This window comes from Lepisma saccharinum, chromosome 19, assembly GCF_977018435.1.
Source record: "Lepisma saccharinum chromosome 19, izLepSacc3.1, whole genome shotgun sequence".
NCBI lineage: Eukaryota > Metazoa > Arthropoda > Insecta > Zygentoma > Lepismatidae > Lepisma > Lepisma saccharinum.
The window spans coordinates 61,448,474-61,463,745 of NC_139247.1; the positions used below are offsets into that span (position 1 = coordinate 61,448,474).

General features: G+C 38.8%; 1 protein-coding gene across 1 annotated transcript; it reads left to right on the plus strand.

The window, feature by feature from the left end:
• The first annotated feature begins 7,425 nt into the window (after positions 1–7,425).
• LOC146003036 (uncharacterized) lies at positions 7,426–12,522 on the plus strand. Its single transcript, XM_083141199.1, has one exon. It carries the CDS (start codon positions 7,426–7,428, stop codon positions 12,520–12,522), a length of 5,097 nt encoding a protein of 1,698 aa, XP_082997325.1.
• The last annotated feature ends 2,750 nt before the right edge of the window (positions 12,523–15,272 follow it).

Below are 15,272 nucleotides of genomic sequence, written 5' to 3' on the forward strand. Positions count from 1 at the left end.
TACGCCCAATTTTTTGTGACCCCTGTATGATTCTGGGATTTCAGTTTTACATACACTGGCATTTATATAAGACTTCAAATGCATGTAATGTTGGGTTGGTACCTTTAAACAATTTGTAGTGAAACGTTTAATTATAGCCATGCGTGATATACACATAACTCCTTGTTACGAACACAGTTTGATCCTGCGTAAATGATAGCTGTCAAAATGAACAGACGTTGTGAACATACTATTTTGTATAAACTTTGTGATACCGACTTCAGTAGCGGAATGGTTATCACAACGTTCTACGAGGTCAGGGGTCCCCGGTTCAATTCCCGGCTTGGACGTGTTTTGTGAGTGTTCCTTCATCTATTTCATCATGTTATCACTCATCCTCATCGTCGCGGTTATCCATAAGTGGCATTAAAGCGACGCTAAATAAATAAAATTAGAAAAAAAACTTTATGGGAATCGAAGGTGCTCGTGTTGTAAGATCATGGTTTTGATTGATTTAGTTTATTTTACTTCGCGTTTTGTGCCTCTTGGCTAATTTGCGAAGATGGGGATGAGTGATGAAATTATGAAAGTGATTAATGGACATTCACAAACAACCAAGCCCGAGCGGGATTCGAACCCGGGAGCAGTGTAAGAGCATGGGATTGGAAGTTTATGTTAATTATAACATAAATACAAAAATATTTGAATGATTGTGATTAATATTTGATATTAAAATATAAAAATGTTAAACTTAAATTCATTTCTTATTTGTTCAGTAAAATGTGCTCATTGCGCTAGATCGTAGGTTTGATCCCCATCAGCATAGTAGAAATTTTAAAAAGGAGAGCATAATTTGTTTGTCACAGTAAGAGAAATTTGATAATTAAATAACATTACATACTAAAGGAAAGGGTAATTGTGTCTGCAAATTTTCAATGGGACAAAGTCTAACTGTAGAGGGGGATTATTTGCGTAACATCCCTATTGCAACTGTGGAGAGAGTTGTAACTCCAGAACCATCCAATAAATAAGCGAGTCGCTGACGTCACTTCAACCCAGCACCAATCGCTAACCCCCTTGTTTTCGCTATGCCCTGTTGGTAGGCTCGCCAGACCCGTGCAGTTTACTGGAGATGTTAAGATAATCTGACTGTCAACAAAGTCTAGAACCTCTAGGACTTCATTGAATACTCGAGAGTCGGAAATGTACGTAGGTGGCAGCACCATGGAGTTTATTTGCAGCACTATGAATGACTGAAAGTCAATCCATCTTGCCCTAAACCAAAGAAGAAACTAGAGGTAAGATAAATAGAGGCATCACTTAGTGGTGAAGAGAGATGAATATGGTGGTTTGATAGATAGGATGTTAACTATTCATTTCTCGAAATGTCTTAATCAACTTCTTACTCTGTTTGTGGCTCGGCCAGATTTAGAATTACGGACGCAAGCATTAGGGGCACAGATATTGCAAGAGGCTCTTGCACTTCCCCCTTCACTTTTACTTACTGGCGAAATGGACCGGGGGTGTGAGTATTAGGTTCTTGTAAGACATTCTTTGGGTATACACACAGGAAAGTAAATGCATCAGTTGAAACAAAAAAAAATGCATAAAATCTGTAGCTCTGACCAAATGTCTAAGTGCATCATCGAAAAACACGCAGGAAGGTGCATCAAGAAGCACATAAATTGACTCATTAAAGTACTGCTCGACATAGAGAGAAATACTCGCTTGCCTCATATGATGCACTTTGTCCTTACCTTTACAGTTGTTATTTAAAAATGCATCAAATTGTAAACCTGATAATTAGCAAATGCAAAAACAACACTTTAGTGCATCAATCAATACGTTTCTGGTTAATCATATTGATTTGATGCATTTAGTTTTCTGTGTGAACTTGGGGACAACTGTGTTAAATCATCTACCTCTGCTTTGTATTCACGAGGGGAGAGCCAATTAAAAAGCATAAACTGCGAAGATATCAACTTCAATGTATACCAGAAGGTCAGGAATAGGAGTTTCACAATCTCCTATTAATGTGAGCTCGGTTACTCTTTCTGTAATTTTTGACATTTTTTCTATAAAATACACATCACCCCCTCATAGGAAGTTCCGCACCTCTAGGGTTCAAATCCTGTCACCGTCTAAGTACAGGGTTACTATAAATGATTCATCGAATTAGTACTACACACGCAATAATGATTGATACATGAAAAGAACCGGAAACTCACCAAGTTGACGTGTGACAATGCCCATTGTCCCCGGTGGTTACGCCACTACTCCCCCTTCCCCCGTAGTTGCTTTTAACTTTCATCGGCTTGAAAATACTTTATTTTCTTTAAGAGTATAATATCGTTTAATAACGGCAATAAGGTTCCTCTACACTAAATTTCTAGGTGAAAGTTTAATAATGTAGGTACATGGACGTCTGGAGGGGGGGGGGGGGCAAGGATGGCCACATGTGGTTTTATCATACAGCCTTACTACGCTATATGAAAGCAACAACCATGCAGGAAAGTTGCTAAAGTACCGGACAGTCCAGATTAGATATCGACTGAGGACACTTCTTTTGTTCATGTTCCAATTCAAACAAATCCATCAAGATAATGACATGCTCAGGGAGGGTTAATAACTTAACTCTCTTACATCAAGGATACATTATCATATGCTAATTGATTGTTAGTTTTAAACGTTCCCAAATATCCTAACAGGTATTTCCTTAAAAATGGTTAATTTGCTAGAGTAATGTCCCTCCTTAAAAGTAAATATCTTTTGTCACATCTGGATTTCATCATTGTATTTTCATTGTGGACACTTTGATGGACTTACAAACTAAGTAGAGTGGATTGTGTTTGCGAAGCCTTTACTGATTGTATCTATAAATATGGCTGTGATTTATGTTACACAGAATAGGGACATTTCAGTCGATATTTTACAAGGAGTTTCTGAACTAAATGTGCAAAGCTATCATAAGGAAAATGCGTCCATTTCCTAAGGTTTTTACTGTGGAGAAAACGCTCCGTAAGGGTTTTGAGAACACTAACATGTTTTTGCATGGAATGGAGCCGCTGCTGTATCTCGGACGTATGCTTGGGATTTTCCCATTTTCATTCAATTTTCCTTATGGTGTCAAATTTGCACATTGCTCATGGGCTGTGGTGTATTGTTGTATTTCGTCGTCAGTCCTCTTTGGTGTGTATTTCCTCTCGGCCAATTCAGCAGTACACAAATCATTTCTAATGTATGGCGATGTTCTGATGATTCTACTCATGTGTTACATATTACTAAAGCCAGTGAACACAATCTTTTGGTGGTTAGGTTGTCGTAAGTTTGAGCTGTACTGCAATCAATGGCTCTGTTTCCAAAGTAAATACAAAGAAGTTCTTAAGCACCCGATCAACTTGGGAAGCAGAAAAGTGTCTCTTTCATATATTAGTGCTTTCGCTTGTTTACTTCTATTTACTTCTTTCATCATTTCAATGGGAACACAATTCTCTGTTGTTTTGAGGTCCTCTTTGATAGCAGTTTCAATATGTATGGACACGTTGCCTGACGGTATGCTAATTTATTTCTGTTCTTGCATATGCACTGTATTTGAGAGCTTATCCAGGGATCTAAGTTATGTTCTATCATTACGGAAGGATAAGAAAACCATCGCAGAAATACGCAACTTATACATAAGTCTCACCGATTTGACTTGTTCTTCTGGTAATGTTTTTCTCTGGCCTTTTCTGTTGCGCATATTGTCCGTGATGTTTCTGCTAACCGTGGGTACTTACTTTGGAATAATTGGAGCTTTGAACAGAGATTACGTGTATGCAATTGGTGCAATTTCAGAAAGTGCATCGTGGTTGCTTTTCTATTTTTTTACAACTTGGTCAGGACAAAATGTTATTAATGAAGTAAGTTCATATCCATGTGTTTTGTAGTATTTCTCTTGCTATTTACGTCATGACTAAATTTAAAAAATAATATTTTTTGACTGATAAACTTTATCAATACAAAAATAAGCATCTAGTTCATTTCACTTCATCCATCTTTAAAATTATTACAAAATTTTCATAACGTATGGACATTCATATTCATCCCTATGACAAGTGTGCTGTTACCATATCAGCTTTTTTTTATAACTTAATGCTATTATTCCGCCAAAAAGTGTATACAAATAAACTTTTCAAGTAAAGAAGCTGTTGCTTGTCTAACATATTTTATGTTACAACAATGAGTTTGAGTTATCTTATTTTTTGTATGTAGGGAGAGAAATTCACCAAGAAAGTGCTCTCGATTCCTCGTACCCAAATGGATAAAGAAGAGGAGAAGGAGGTAATAATAAAATAACAAGATAAAAATAACAAACATAATTCTTTTGAACTTTAGTTGTAATTAATCTGAACATTTGCCCTAAAATGCCTAAGCTTAGGCTTTTAAGTTCAAGATCCGTTTCAAGCATGGGCGTCATGAGAGGGAGGGGAGGGGAGGGGTGATCGACCCGATTCGTCGACACCGAAATATGATCTAATATGACCTGATTAAATAGAAGGAGGACGTCTAAAAACCAACCCATACCTTATCTGGGATTCGAATCTAAAGCTTCTGAATTTGTACCTTGCTTAAAATATAATTTCACCAAGGAGACAAATAGAAAACACAATTAAACAGAATTACTCGCTAAATAAATTATAATGGTCATTATAATATTTATGTTTTATGTTATTTCATGTATTTCTGCTAGAAATTATATTTAAGTTACTTAGGAAAGATCGAGGAAGAAAATATAATTATAGAGCGACCACAAAGAACCTTCGTCCGAAAGCCTTCGCACATTTTCCCCTCCATCCGTTTAAATCGGGCCATAAGGAAGTCTGCTTCTCTCTGCCCCTTTCCTCCACGCGCGAATACGATGCACAGAACAAGCGGATCTGCGAAGGCCCTTTTGCCTGTGGTCCCACTATACATGTCCGTGCACTATATCATGAATCAGTAATCAAGGTTGTTGAATTGTTTGTCAATTGTTTTTGTGTAGTGAAATGGAATACTTTCGTAAGTGTTATGATTACATAAACTAATTATTGTAACCAAATGTTTAACAATTTATATGTAAACACTATTTGCTCATTATCTTTTATTGTTACAGTTGATTGGATCCAAATGCCTTTATGTTTCATAATGTCTGGAAAATATTAGCTAGTTGCGTAATATATAGTTACAGACAAATTCAAGCTTAAATTGTGGATTTAATAATCGTTTTTATTGTAAAAGTGTTCTGTGTCATTACAAGACAGTACATTTATTGAAACGTAAGTTAATATTAAATAATCTTGTGATTTAGAAGATAAATCAGTGTTAAAATCTAGATAGCATGGAAGGCTTTGGGCCATCCACATAAAGTTTATTTCTTGTAAGAAATTCAACAAATTTCAGTCAAGTGAGGGAAATGTGTAGCAAGGAAATTATTAATCAAAACAGAGAGGACGTCCAAATGGAGATGAATGAAATAGTGGAAGTAAAAAAGGATACGTCTTCAAATAAAGACGGAGAAAATATGGATGTTGAATCGGTTGCTAAACAACCAAAAAGTCAGAACACAAATCGAAATCGAGCAAAAGTTAGTGGAAAGGAGGAATCTATAAATGCTCCAAAAATTTTCAAAGCAAACGTATTAGAGCGTACGTACAATGCAATCAAAGAATAATATAAATAAAAAATGACTTATACTAGCCTGGGCACGATGGCCCATACATTGTTCTTGTTGAAGGCGTAGAACACAATGTTGGTAGCTTTAGTGCTATTATGTTAGGTAGTCACTTAAGAGAAGCTAGAATTAAGGTGAATTATGTTATGGCATCGGGTCCTAATCGTGCAAAGGTTTGCTTTTTAACATCCAATGATGCAAATGACTTTTACTTGAACAAAGAATTTCAGAAGTATAAGGTAAATGTCAAAATCCCGAAGAGTCTTTTACACAGAATGGGACTAATATGGGTTACCGTTACATATAAATTTAGAAGAAGTACAAGATGAAGCAGAGGCTGAGAGAAATATTCCAATAACCAAAATGGAAAGAATGAAGAAGAAGATTTATCAAGAAAATGGGGAATTTGTGTTCAAACGGACCAAATTGATCAGCGTAACGTTTCAATCACAAAGGTTGCCCTCGCATGAAAAGCTACTCAGTAACATATTTCAGGTGCAACCCAAAATAAAATCTGTGATGCAGTGCAGGAACTGTTTCCGTTTCTCTCATACAAAGGATGTTTGTAAGTCCAAAGCTATATGTCCAAGGTGCGGGGATTATGAACATGATGATATATGTGCTGCAGTACCTAAATGCAAAAATTGCTCGGGAAATCATCTTGCAACTGAGAGGTCGTGCAGTAAGTGGGAAGAGGAAAGATACATTCAGAAGGTGATGGCATATGAGGGCTGTTCATTTCAAGAAGCAAAGAGAAAAGTTAGTTCTAGTAGTTCATTTATGACAGAAAGAGACGATTATTCTTATGCAAACATAGTACAAGATTTCCCAGTGTTAAAAACAACTAAAGCAGAGTCTTCATTTGTACAAGCTCCAAGTTCAGCAATTACAACAGGTAACAGATATGAGGTGCTGGCCACTCTAAGAGATGAGGAATCAGGGACATCAAGAAACTTATATTCTTGGAAATCTTCTCAACCTCAACTTTACAACATGAACAATAATTATGCTGATCGAAGACTTGGGAAGATATTTAAAAGTAAAGAGGTTATGATAAATAAAGGTATACAAAATCTAAAGTCGTGTGACAAACCTAAAACCCAAAACGAACAAGAAAGACCAGATTATATTTTACTAAATTCCCAAAGCAGTCCAACGTCAGTGACAACAACGGAAAAACGAAAATTACGGACTAGCATCCCACAATATGACTCTCAAAAGCAAATAATGATTAGTTTATTACAAGTGTTCCGTACCTTGTGCTTTTGGAGCCAAGATGGCCGCCATATTATTCTCTGGACACTAGTGCCTACTGAAAGTGAGAGAGTGAATAGTCTGTGACGAGAGAAGAGACGTTGTACCAGAGATGTATTGCAGGTTGGCTGCAAATAATGTAGATTTTGCAACGAATACATCAGTTCGATGTAATTGAATGTTTCATTTATGTGTATTAGTCTACCTACAGCACCATGACCTTCCTGGAATGCTACAAACAGCGGCCGAAACAAGAAAAGAGTCTTCTTGTTGGATGACGGGCGCGAACATGGTCCTCCTTGTGCCGGATGTTGGCAGCGATCAGCATTCGTTGTGTTGTGTTGAACTTTTGTGTTAGCGTGCATTCGTGAACTGTGAATAAATACATTGACATACGGTTTGCTACGTGTAACCAGTTTCAGTGCACCTTTTGTAGTGCCAGGAAGTGTTTCGTGCGTGCATTGTAGTTTGGACAACAACAATCCGTGCGCGACTTAATAAACATGGAAGCCATATCGGCAGCAAAGACTGTGCTCAAGCGAGAAGTTACTCGCCTTGAGAATAAAGTGAACGCGGGTTTATTGGACAATGGGACAATCGCGTTATCGGTAAACAAAGCCAAACAACTAACGGACGATTGCAAACAGTTATTATTAGACCTGGCTAGTGCGTGTGATGATGCAACTTTTGAGAGTTATGACTGTGAAATCGGTTATATTCAAGACCGTTTGGATGCAACCATGTGCAGGCTTTGTTCGTTGCAGCAGCAACAGACTCAAGCTACGGTGACGTCATCGACAGAAGCACGAACAAGTGAAGTGCGTCTCCCGAAGCTCACGCTGCCTGTGTTCACGGGACAATTGCAAGAGTGGCTTTCTTTCCGTGATTTGTTTATCGCGTCGGTGGACAAAAACAAACAGTTATCCTGTGCGCAAAAGCTACAGTATTTGAAAGCTTCGTTAAAGGGGCAACCTGCATTGCTTATCCAGTCCATGTCGGTGACTGATGATAACTATGCAGAGGCGTGGAACATTCTAAATTCGCGTTATCAAAACAAACGGGAAATTGTTATGGACACAATCAAGCGTTTAGTCGCGCAACCCAAAGTACAACGTGAATCCGCAGCAGCCTTACGTAGCCTGCTAGACACAACTACCGAGTGTGTTCGCATGTTGAAAGTGATGGACATTCCCATAGAACATTGGGATCCTATCCTAGTTTTTCATGTGACAGAAAAAATGGACAGTGATACTAGACAACAATGGGAACTTTCATTAAAGACAACCGAGTTGCCTACATTTCAGGAGTTGAGTGACTTTCTTGATCAGCGTTCTCGTGCATTATCAGCTTCTAATCTCAGTGCTCAGAGATTGAAGCAATCGACTCACAATAGCTCCCAGTTCAAGGGTGTGTATCATGCAGTGTCGGATGATACCTGTGAAAAATGTAAACTGCATCATGCACTACACAAGTGCAAAGACTTCAAAAGCCTTTCGGTAATGGACAGAATTAAATTTGTTAGAGAAAAGGGTTTGTGTTATAATTGCATTCAAAGTCATCATAGGGCATCGGTATGTGACTCAGGTGCGTGCCGCGTTTGCAATAAAAAGCATCATACTTTGTTACACTATTATAAGCAGAGTGACTCTAGTGAAACAACAACTTCCCCCCAAGAAGTTTCTTCTCATGTGGCTGGAGAAGGAGACAAGGGACTAAAGCCAGTGTTGCTATCCACCGCAGTTGTTTATGTGCAGGGAAGAGATGGTGTTTATCAACCAGTTCGTGCGCTCCTGGACTGTGCCTCAGAGACTTCCTTTGTGACCTCACGATGTGTGCAAAGGTTAGGTTTACGTCAGCGTAAGGCAGACATCACTGTGAATGGAATTACAGCAACAGGCGTAGGTGTAGGCAGTGCAGTAGTGGATCTACAATTCCAACCCAGTAGCAGAAGGAAAACATTCACCACAAGGGCAATCGTACTTCCTAAAATAACAGGAAACATTCCCAGGGAACCTTTACCAGATTTCAGGAAGTGGACACATATTCAAGGACTGAAGTTGGCAGATCCAAGGTTTTATGTGATGGAACCGGTGGACATTTTACTTGGAGCAGATTTGTTTCCTTTTCTTATGCAAAGTGGCAAACGTGTTGGGCCAAAGGGAACACCTACTGCACTACGTACTGTTCTTGGTTGGATTCTTTGTGGCAGTGTGGACTTTCCCAAGGTAAGAACAGTAGCATCATTTCATGCATCTTGTAGTCTTGATAGTGCACTTCGCCAGTTCTGGGAGGTAGAGGAGGTCCCAAGGCAAATGCATCTGACATTAGAGGAGATACAATGTGAAGAGCACTTTTCGGTGACTCATGTTCGAGAAAAGAATAAGTTCAGTGTGAGCCTTCCATTCAAGGAAAACAGTCCTCCCTTAGGATACTCTCGTGAAACAGCTGTGGCGAGATTACAGCAAATGGAGCGGAAGTTTGCAAGGTCTCCTGTTTTTCATCAGAAGTACTCAGAATTCATGCATGAATATTTAGACTTGGGACATATGGAGCATGTTCCTGCAAGTGAAGTGAAAAAGAAACCATGTGATAGTTTCTATTTACCGCATCATGCTGTAATCAATCCAAATTCCACCAGTACACCTCTTCGTGTAGTTTTCGATGCCAGTTCAGTGACTTCAACAGGGATTAGTCTCAACGATAAGCTTCAAGTTGGGCCAAAATTGCAAGGTGATATCTTTCCATTGTTACTCAGGTTCAGGAAGCATCAAATTCCTTTGTGTGCAGACATTTCCAAAATGTATCGACAAATATTGATTCATCCATCAGATACAGACTTTCAGCGAATAGTGTGGCGCGACAATCCTCAAGAATTGATAAGGGACTATAGGCTACTCACGGTGACGTACGGGACATCCAGTGCACCTTATCTTGCAACAAAGTGTCTTCAGCAGTTAGCTATTGATGAAATGAATGCATTTCCATTAGCAGCCCCAGTGTTATTAAATGATTTTTATGTTGACGATTTGGTATCTGGTGCCAGCAATGTGGAAGAAGCTATCGAATTGCAGTCACAATTGATACAGTTACTAGCAAAGGGTGGTTTTGAGTTACGTAAATGGTCCTCTAGTGAGCCACAAGTGTTGACAGCAGTACCTGTAGAGTTGAGAGAAACTAATGTGCCTTTAGATATCCATTGCAGTGAACTTGTGAAAACGTTAGGTCTAAGGTGGCATCCTGGTGCTGACCACTTCACTTTTCTTGTGACTTTACCACCAAAACGTCACACATTGACGAAAAGACTATTGTTATCTGACATTGCAAAATTGTTTGATCCTCTTGGTTTCTTATCCCCAACAGTCATACAAGCAAAAATACTCATTCAAGAATTGTGGAAAGAAAAGTTGGGCTGGGATGAGGCATTATCCGTGGAAACATGCGAACTGTGGCTACATTTTTGTAGTGAACTTCCTGTACTGCAACAATTACAAATCAAACGTGCTATTGTATCTGCAAATGCTATAGCTTGTCAATTAGTGGGTTTCTGTGATGCATCACAACAAGCATACTGTGCGGTAGTGTACCTTCGCTCAGTTTATGTCGATGGTCATTTTGAAGTGAGGTTGGTAGGAGCAAAGACTAAGGTGGCTCCAATCAAGCAAATGTCTCTACCAAGGCTAGAACTATCAGCGGCAGTTTTATTGACACGATTGCTCGTAGTAATCTCCAATGCACTATCCTACAAATTGGAAGATGCATGTGTGTGGACTGATTCTACCATTGTGCTTGCTTGGTTATCCTCAACACCAAGCAGGTGGAAAACATTTGTAGCAAATCGAGTGGCAGAAGTGCAGGAGAGTCTTCGTCGTGAACAATGGTCACACATCATGGGAAAATCAAATCCTGCAGATCTTGCTACAAGAGGTATCAGTGCTTCAGCCTTAGCTCAGTGTGAGTTATGGTGGGCGGGACCAGAGTTCTTACGAGCAACTTCATTGGCAACGTTTGATCATCATGAGACAAGCAACGAAATTTTGGAAGAAGTAACAAAAGAAGAGAAGAAGATTGCCATTACAGTTATGTACATTACAGTAGAAGAGGATCTGATCAGTAGATATTCAAGCTTTTCTAAAATGCAGAGAATAATGGCATGGATCCAACGATTTGTATTCAATACTCGTCAGTCAGTGAATCAGAGAAGGCAAGGAGCATTGACAACTAAAGAGCTTATGACAGCAACAACCTCTCTTGTAAAACAAGCTCAGAAAAGTGAATTCTCAGCAGAATTACATTGTTTGCAAGCTAAAATTCCTCTGCCAACAAAAAGCAGGTTATTGTGTTCGGCTCCCTTTGTTGATGAGGCAGGTGTCATTCGTGTTGGAGGGAGGCTACACAAAGCAAGAATAACAGTGGACCATAAACATCCAATGTTGCTACCTGCAAAGCACAAATTGACTCACTTATTAATTAAAAATGAACATTTACTTAATCTTCATGCTGGTCCTCAGTTAGTGTTGTCCTCATTGCAACGAAAATTCTGGATACTGAGAGGGCGAGATACAGTGCGTAACATTGTGAAGAAATGTGTAACTTGTCATCGCTTTTGTACACAAGCTGGGGAACAATTAATGGGTAGCTTACCAGAATCTAGGATTAATCCTTCTCGTCCATTTATAAACTGTGGTGTGGATTATGCAGGGCCCATACTGTTGAAGGAAATGGTTGGACGGTCTCGTAAGCAGTATAAGGGTTTTATTGCCTTATTTGTTTGTTTCGCAACGAAAGCAGTTCATTTAGAAATAGTGAGCAGTGGTACTACAGAGACGTTTTTGGCTGCACTTCGGAGATTTGTATCTCGTCGTGGAAAACCCAGTAATATTTACAGTGATTGTGGAACAACGTTTGTTGGCGCTAATAGAGAGTTAAAGGAATTCATGAGATTGGCAAAACAACCAAAGCACAATGAAACTATTTCAAGTGCTCTAAGCAGCTTAGGCATCCAGTGCCATTTTAATGTTCCTCGTAATCCTCATGCAGGAGGTTTGTGGGAGAGTGGTGTCAAATCAGTTAAATACCACCTCAAAAGAGTTGTGGGGAATGCCCTACTTACCTTTGAGGAATTGTATACAGTATTAACACAAATAGAAGCATGTTTGAATTCCAGACCGTTAACTGCTCTATCCAGTGATCCCAATGACATGCAGGCACTTACTCCAGGCCATTTCTTAATAGGAGATGCTTTGATAGCTACTCCAGATAGGGACTTTGCTACAATAAAATTGAACAGACTGTCGAAGTGGCAGCTCGTGCAAAGGCTGACACAGCATTTCTGGCGCAGATGGTGTAGGGATTATCTTTCTCAGTTACAACAACGTCCTAAGTGGAGAAGGGAGCAACGGAATCTACAGGTCGATGACTTGGTTGTGGTCAGAGATGATCAACTTTCTCCTCAACAGTGGAGACTTGGCAGAGTAATCAACGTTCATCCAGGTGAAGATGGATTGGTTAGAGCAGCAACAGTGAGAACCAAGGAAGGAACCTACAAGAGGCCAGCAGTGAAGCTGTCCCTTTTACCAGTGAGTGAAGTTGAACACCGATGAGAAAGAACTTAAACTTTAAAATTTATGCATAAAAGGCAATCATTAGTTTGTTCAATTTCTTTTTAATTTTGTGTTGTCATTTTCAGTAGGAAATTTTGGGAAAATTGCATTCAATTTAAATTTGTTCATCAAAAATGTGTTCTATGTATGTACTTTGTAAAGTGTTGAAATTAATCATTTCAAGGTGGGCGGTATGTTCCGTACCTTGTGCTTTTGGAGCCAAGATGGCCGCCATATTATTCTCTGGACACTAGTGCCTACTGAAAGTGAGAGAGTGAATAGTCTGTGACGAGAGAAGAGACGTTGTACCAGAGATGTATTGCAGGTTGGCTGCAAATAATGTAGATTTTGCAACGAATACATCAGTTCGATGTAATTGAATGTTTCATTTATGTGTATTAGTCTACCTACAGCACCATTACCTTCCTGGAATGCTACAAACAGCGGCCGAAACAAGAAAAGAGTCTTCTTGTTGGATGACGGGCGCGAACAACAAGTTATGGCAAAACTAACGTCGAACATAACTGTAGATGATAATCTTCAGAGAATTAAAAATATTCTAGTCGATTGTGCAAATATTACTTCACAGTTATTGAAACTAATTGAAGAGCTTGAATCATATGAAGATGCTCAACATTAAATATAATAATCAGTAAATTATCACATGCGAAATATGTTTTTGTTTGTGCAATGGAATTTATGCTCGTTTCCTTCAAGAAAACTTGAACTCATGAAACTGATAGAAGAGCATCATCCTCTCATTATATGTGTGTGTGAAGTATGGGGGGATGGAAGAGTTTCAATTGAATAAAAAAAATTATCACGCAGTACTTAATCAAAAAGGCGGAAAAGGAGTGGGTATATTTGTACATGAAAGTCTGGCATTCCAACCCATATCATTTAATCCCAATTTAGTGATTCTTCGAGAATACCAGGTGGAAGTAGTGGGAATACAAGTGCAAATTTTGAATAAAATAGGGTCTATTTACCGTTATCTCGATCTACATACCATCTTCTTATACATCGCAAAAAAATTGCAGTGAAGCATTTAAGGTCTATGATTAGTTTATTCAAGACTCCATTAATCATAACTGGAGATTTCAATTGCCACCACCCATTGTGGGGTCGACAGGCAGCAGATAAGTTGGGTCGAACTGTTGTTGAATGGATGGAGGCGGAGCAGTTAACTATAATAAATGATGGTTCACCTACTCATATGCCTAGAAATGGAAGTAATCCGTCGTCTATAAACTTAACATTAATTTCAGAAAAGTATTGTGTAGACTTTACATGGGAGGCCTGTGACGTGGTCGCGTCCTTTAGAATAGTGGTATAAATTTGGAAGCTAAACAAAAAAGTAAAATAGATTTTGCTATACCAGTAAGTCACGCGACCACTTCACATCAGCACTGGCCAAAAAAAAAATAGAGCCACAAAAAAGGTTGGTTACCCAAAAAACTAGATCTGTATAAATATTCCAAAAAGGACCCACACCCCTTTTCTCTTTGCTCTATTCCCCTATTTATTACTACCGTGGTAAAATCACCATTTAGTCCAAAACGATGACCACAGAGATAATTGGCCCCCTTGCGCTGACTCAAAATTTAACGTGGATCTTCGAGCACCAATCCCCACCATACCATATATTCCCCAGCTTATCTAATCGTCGAGATTTAATGTTGGTTTCCGTGTTCGTGGTCGTCTAGCCACGAAAACGGAAACACTCTCAACATATATATATATATCAAAGCAAGATGGAACGCTAGTGAACATAAAAATAATAACCATTGCATACGTCAAACTTCAATTTTAGTGTCCATTTATTGTAACAAAATTGGCACCCGGACAAATAGAAACATCTCCCCAACAATTTGACAAAATCTCTCCCAATATATATATATATATATATTCAATTGTCTGAACAATATAATAAAACCCACATAACAGAATAAATACTTCCCTTTTTTGCTACAGATCGTTAAAATTTATAACAAGGAACACCAATTAAAATGAATACAAAGCAATATTTGTGGTTTAGGTGATCGGAATCCTATATCGACGAATTTCACAATAATCAGGTGGCGAGTTTTCAACTGTGTTACGTCAGTCATGGAATAAATGCACAAAGTTTTAAATTACAAAAACGGATAATTCCAAAAAGACTATTCCTGCAAATCATAACTAAACGAAAAGGACCGGTCACTTACTTTAACATAAACTGAAATAAATGGAATAATAATACCCCGTTATTCCATGTCCAGACATCAATCCAATGCCACAGTCAAATTCGTATGTCGATGCGGATCCGATCACCGCCGCCCGTGACCAAAGAAGGAGAGGGAAACTCCTTACTCTACCAGTGCCTTAGCTGCAACGTTCTCTTCTCTCGGGAGAAAACTTCGTCCGTAGCTGAAGCTTTCCCCCTTTAGTTACAAAGTTCTCCGCTAGGGGAAACAGTGTTGCCAAATTTACTCTGCTCGACATGCAGAGCCGAGCGTCAAGAACATAATGACGCAAGAACTCCTTGTTAGAATAACGAGGAGGATGTGGTGGAGCTTTTAAAATTATGCGAGTTATAAGCAAACACCACAGGCCGATATGGACTTGAGAACAAGCGATCATTATCCATGTTATTTTTATATGGATTATTGCCATGCAACAAACGAAAGAATATTAGCTATTCGTAAATGGAAAGTATTCAAAGCTAATTGGACTAATTATACTAAACTTTTAAATACTTATTTATCAGA

Coding starts and splice junctions, on each gene's coding strand:
- LOC146003036 (XM_083141199.1), top strand. CDS start 7,426: ATGGAAGCCATATCGGCAGCAAAGACTGTGCTCAAGCGAGAAGTTACT.